A 6,314-nucleotide genomic window follows, 5' to 3' on the forward strand; every position below is an offset into this window, starting at 1 on the left:
AAGATCAATATGCTCCAACTCCACTTTTCACATCGAGAGCAAAAGCTAGCATAATCTTTTTGTATGCATGTTGACAAGTTCTAAAATATGTAAATTTAGACAAATTTTGAAGTTTTAAACATTCATGCACAGAACACAAAAATTAACTGAGCCATAAACAAAATACAAAATTCTTACACCAAAGGCATGAGGATTAATAGGTGGCAAAGCAAAAGATGCCCCAAAATCTGAAATTAGATGTTTCACTTTAGATTTAAGAGTTTAAGATAGCCACCTGAATTGCCTCAGATTTCCACCCCTCTCTATCACTGGATATCATGGATTTAACAGCAATCTGATCTCAAATATGTATTCCATCTCAAAGTCTTGACTCCAAGCTGTACTCCTTTGTCTGAAAACACCTTTCCTCCAAGATTTTGAATCAAAACAAATTACTGCCAATCACAGCCTACTATTACAGAAAAGATATAACAAATTTCTTAGGACCCGCTACAGAAAGATAACCCATGTTTCAGAGGGTCACCAGCCCACAGACCAGTCAGAGAAAGGCAGAAAGAAACACGAATGGGATTGCAAAGTTATTTAGTATGAAGATCATTGAAAAAAGTAATTAGAAGGGATACAAAATGAGAACTGGCACACAGTAGGGTAAAGCTTCTTAGAAGCACCCCTTTTTGAAGATGCTATTTCCCACACACTCCCCATCAGAGAAGTAAAGAAAGTCTTATTATTCAGGGTTTAACTATGAGAACAATTTAACAGTTATTTTCCTGTTGGTGTGCCTTTGGCAATTCACACTTAAACTATTTTTTAACTCATTAAAAATCTCCTAAAAATATTAACACATTGTTATTTCTTTCAACTTGAAGCAAACAAGATAAAGGCCTGCTTGTTGGGTTTTCTTCTAGTTAAGTAATACTCTTGGCTCATCGTAACTGCATATGCACCCGAATGCCTAGAGTAAGCAACAGATATTCAGTAAGATGTATTTACATCGAGTCACTGCACAGAGGCCATGTTACTTAAAAAAATGTGAGGTTTGGTTTGACATTGTTACACTTATCCACGTTCCTCATCTTGTGAGGTTGTAGAGACACACTGATACCACTAGGACTCAAGTATTTGGTCTCTTACATTCCTCATTCATTTTGTTCCCACTTCTTTTGCTATAGAATTGCCAAGGAATGCAATTTGATACATTTTATACTTTTGTTCCCACCTGATGCCACTATCTTCTAGGCTCTTGCCCAGGCACAGTACATCACACGCAGCTCAGCTTCCTTCGGAGGCGGCTCCCCCCTCCCTCGAAAGCACAGAACAACGCCTGACCGGCCACGCCGCCAGCGCCCCAGGAACACAGCGCTTTGCTGCCCTCTAGTGAGCACTCTCAAAAAAAGAAAAAACACAGAAGTGCTTCAGGCTCCTCCCTACTCTCACCACCTACAGTTCTTCAGACCTTCCAGCTCCAGAGCGTAACAGTAGAACTTCTGTATTTTACTAACGGGAAAACTAATTCAGCATCTTCAGCAAACTATACCAGCAGGAAAGGAAATGGAATAGAAATAACCTTGCTCACGTCTCACTCTCCAGTCACCTATATGTAAAAGATGAAAGACTATGACTATGAACACGCTGTAGATTAAACATCAGATGTCAAAGACCAATTGTAGTTAAATCACTTCATTCCTACAAGGAAGTGTTTTCACTAACAACTGATCTTAGAAAAGTTATGACTGTTGTCCTCTTGGAGATACAAACTTTCGCTTTCTCTCCAGGTAGTCTATTTTCTTCTCAGAGCAGCATTACAGTAATTTTGGAAAACCTCAGGACAGAAACCAGTCAGGTCTCCAAGTTCCCTTGAATGAACACACACATTTCTGAAATGAGTTGATAACAACACGCAACTGGAGAATGACAACTGATTTAAGCTAGCCTTCCACAGCCAGTTGTATCCTTCAGGTGTGATGTACTTCAATACCTTTGAAAAGCACCCTTTACAACTACTAGCACAAAAAGTTCCTTCAAAATTACTAAACTCAAAAAGGAGGAAAGTCTTAGTCCATGTTTTCCACGGCACAAAACTTTTTTCTAATAAGAAAAATTATTAAAATAGTATTTCGATGGAACCACTAGCATGAAGCTCCACTACCCACTAATGAAAACTCATGTCTAAGTGATAAGAGGCTTGAGAAATGAAAGTACAGACAGCTAAATGAATGCACTGGAGGTTATATAGACAACTGCTGACAAAGCCAAAAACAAATTAAATTGGGTCCCCACAGTAGTTTAGTGCCTTCTCTACTGCATTTCCTCACTGTGCCATGACCATTCTACGTAATCATTCCTGCTTTATGTGAGTGACTACTGTAACAGAAAACAATGAGATGATGCAGGGAAGGCATGTGCATGCGTGCATTATGACACACACCATGTCACAGAAGTCATCAACAGCACGCTTCTTTTACCCCGATCTGATTTTGTATTAGATTAACCTCTTGTGTTGAATACAATTACTTGTGTAATTTCTTAGGCTCAGACTCTGTTTGACAGTTTTGTCTTCCCTTTAAAAAGCCTCTCTTCCACAGGTGTTGCAGCCTGGAAAGCCCACAGTGAGGGTAGAGCAAGCTGGCAGCAAATGAGACACTGAAACTACACTGCCTGACAAAACTTAATAAACTGGTTCCCAGGAGTTCAGATATTAATACCATATATAAAACAAAGAAAATTAAGAATAGCCTATCGACTTAACTTCTAGAAGTCTGTACCACCAGGTACCTATTGAAACAGTCTTTTTTGTCTTGTCTTTCTGAAGAAAATTGCACAAAGACTTTATTTTTAGAATCGCACAGAACTATGAATTACTGTATAGTACTTGCTAACATCCTGCAGAACTACTGCAACCAGACAGTTTAGCATAAAGCACCAGCTTCAGCCAAAGAATTTTTGGTTGGAAGTCGTATGTTGAAATACTGTCTTTCAAAGGATGCTAACAAAGGGTATTACAGCAGTTAAAACTTACTAGGTACTCTAAACCTCCAAACCCACAACTCATTTGAGTAATGAACAATTGTCTTTGTTAAAAAAAAACAAAAACAAACAAAAAACCAAATAGTCTCAGACCTCCAAGAGCAGCATTGTGCTGAAGAAACTCCAGATCCTTCTCTTGTGACAATGTAACTCTTCTGTGGAAAATTCAACTTTTGAAAGAAGTAGAACTTCAACAGAACAATCAGGACTGTTGGTTCTACAAGATGTAGAGATTCAAGGGATAAAGGAGCATGGCTGTAACATGCAAAAGACAGTAACAGATTTTAGGGAGATGCGTAAGAAGGCTGTAGTGGTTACTGGTAATTTTTTCCCTAACTAATAAAACTTGTCAGTAGCAAAAGCAGCGTAATACATAACAATGTCAGATTCCTAGTCTCTTACTCAGACAATCCCCTCAACAATATACCTGACTCATCTCTGAATTCTTGTGGCTCAAGATGCAAAAATGTTTAGGTCTTACAACATCTGGGACATGGGTACTTCCCCCCCCCCACCCCCCCCACCCCTTTAACCATGATACTTCATGACCATCACTCACTCATTCTTTTCACAAAGGCACTAATTAAGTTCACTGTTGTAAAGTAGCAGCACTGGATATCAAGTTTTCAGGACAACTATCACATGCATTTCATCCATCTCTTTAAGGAAAGCTTCCATTGAAAACAGCGGGTTTTGGCAACTGAAGTGATGCACCCAAGAAAACTGATAAATGCTTTATTAAGGCACTATCCTCAGCTTGCAAGTACTGATAAAGCCTCGTGGAAAAATCCCAGCTACAAAAAAGCATTATTATAATCTCCATAGTGCAGGTGCCATTTAGCACCATCAGGGTTTTTTTGCATGTCATCCATAAAGCTACTCACAGATATGTTCATGCCTCTTCCAGCAAGATACCAGAAACAAATTTTTAATGTATCTTTCACGGAAGAGTATGCTTCAGAAAACCAAAAGAAAATTAAAATTAAAAGCCTAGACTGTAATTTTACTAACACTATGAAAACAGAAAGAATAAAGATCTCAATTTGTACTTCTAAATTCATTTCAGCATACAAATCAGATTTCCATCTTTATTTGCGATTAGCAGCAATTGTGCTAACGCCCAGAATTCTGGAAAGACCAAAGACTATAGGAAGGAAAAAAAAAGTTCAAGTTCAGACTTTGACTTTACAAATTTGGGCTGTTCTACTGTTCAACTAGCTGCTGTGATACATTACATGCCTAATCACTATACAAACCATATCACTAGACAATTAATTCATGCAGTAACACTATTACATTGCAGAACAGCAGCATCAGAATTTTGCCAAACCATGATAAGAATACCAAGTAACAGGAGTGATATCATACCTTGTACTTTGTCCAAACTCAGACCACAACATTCAGATAAACTAACCCCCTTTACCAGCACCAAGGCCTGTCTACAAGTTAAGCATCAGGAACCCTGAATGCCCCCTATTCCAATAAAAAACACCAAAATGGTAGCATACCACCACTTCCATCCTTAAGCTTCTGTACAGAAGTCTATTGCCTTGTTTTCACATAAAGCTTTTAGACCTTAATTTCATGACTGAGATTAAGTGAAAACTGTTGATTGATCACAGGCATTAAAAAGGAAAAGTTCAAAACTCAAATCAAGGTAAAATTTTATTCAACACCTAAATAGGATGTGTCACATCCAAAAGCTTTGAATTATTAAAGCCTGCTGTACCTTCTCAAGAACACAAGAACCACAATGGGTAACTTAAGCTTATTTCACTGTTGCCACATCAAAGATTCTCCATGTTCTTCAACAATAAAACAAGCATTTAACACAGCACTTTGGTATAGCAAGTTGCATTTTCTTTTAAGCCATGTTTTCTTTAGAGCACGAGTACCATCTCAGACTGAATTATGAACAGCATGGTAGAAATCCAGATTGAGGGATATCTTACAGTTGTAACTGAAGATGAAAACCCTGGTGCATCTCCACTTCCTTTTTAAAACCCAAAGCAATATACAATGCACCTACAGAAGAATTTAGGAAGCGGGCCAATTATAAAATGCAAATTTTGTGTGTCTGTCATCACGATCTAACTTACTACAGATGAAACTGAAACCTAAATCCATTAGGAGTAGGGTGTCTGTAACACCTGTATACCTCATTAGGACACACAGCCCAAACCACAAACTAAAAACCGAAACGGGCTTTTTTTATTTTTAATGGGAAGATACCCATTCCTTGCTTTCGGGAATTAAGAACCCCAGTTTCACGCATTAGCTCCGCTACAGCACAGCTCCGATACCTCTCTCCCACGGGACAGCACGGGCACGGCCGGCTGGCGGACGAAAGCCGCTCTGCGGCGCGGTACCCACCAAAGCTCCTACTCCTGCTCGGTCCGGTGCGCAGCGCACAGCTCTGCTGCCCGCAGCCGCAACCCCCCGGCCCCAGCCCTCAGGGCCGCCGTCGCGGCACCGAGGCGCCCGCCGCCCTCGGAACTCGCCGCCCGGCCCGGCCCCCGCCGCTCGGCGCGTCCGCGCTGCCCGCCGCGCTGGGGGCAGCCCGCGGGGCACGGCGGCGCGGGGCTGGCGCGACGGGGCCGGCAGACACACCCCAAGCTGCCCCGCCGCCTCCGCGGGCACCCGCGCAGGAAAAGCAGGGCCGCAGCCGGCGGGCCCCGGGAACCACCGCCGCTCTGAGGGGGCGAGGCCGGGGGGAGGGGGGGGCGGCCCCGCCCCCGCCCCCGCCGCTGCCCTCGGCCAACAAAGGGACGAGCGGCCCCGAGCGCCGCCGGGCCCGGCTGGCGGGGGGGTGTGGGGAGGAAGGCGACTCCGCCCCAGCCGGCCCCTCCGCCATGTTGTTGAAAGGAACCGACGGGGACCCGCGGACCCCCGCCGCCCCGCTCCCCCCGCCCCAAGCGCCACCTCACCCGCTCCCCTCCCCTCGCTCCTTCCCCCGGACACGCGTGCACTCACCGGCCGCTCCGGGGCAGAGCAGCGCGGCCGCCGCCAGGCACAGCAGGGCCCAGGCCCGCCGAGCGGCCGCCGCCGCCATGGTCCGCTGCCGGAACGGCGGAGCCCGGCCGCGCGCGCGCCAGCCCCCCGCCCCGCGCCCCCCCCCCCCCCCCCGCCCCGCCCGAGGGAGAAACGGAGCAGCGCGCGCTGCCTGCGCCCCCAGCCCGCTCCTGCCGCTAATGTAACTGACGCGGCGGCGGCGCCGCCCGATTGGTCACCCGCCCCCGGCGGCTGCCGGGAGCCCCAACAACAACGGGCGGCCGGCGGGCCGCGGG

At 45.0% G+C, this 6,314-nt stretch overlaps 1 protein-coding gene across 3 annotated transcripts in view; it reads right to left on the reverse strand.

The window, feature by feature from the left end:
• TGFBR1 (transforming growth factor beta receptor 1) overlaps positions 1-6,155 on the reverse strand; it is a 36,760-nt gene extending 30,605 nt beyond the window's left edge. Inside the window, exon 1 of one of the 3 annotated variants that reach the window (XM_080381205.1) lies at positions 6,001-6,155. In XM_080381205.1, coding sequence (XP_080237331.1) covers positions 6,001-6,079 — 79 coding nt within the window. In that variant the 5' untranslated portion in view covers positions 6,080-6,155. Of the gene's footprint in view, positions 1-1,219; positions 3,527-5,400; positions 5,916-6,000 lie in introns of those variants that run through there. The other 2 variants (XM_080381207.1, XM_080381206.1) reach the window with 2 other exon arrangements.
• Positions 6,156-6,314: the final 159 nt, after the last annotated feature.

Source organism: Falco punctatus (genome assembly GCF_963210335.1).
Source record: "Falco punctatus genome assembly, chromosome: 3".
Lineage (NCBI taxonomy): Eukaryota > Metazoa > Chordata > Aves > Falconiformes > Falconidae > Falco > Falco punctatus.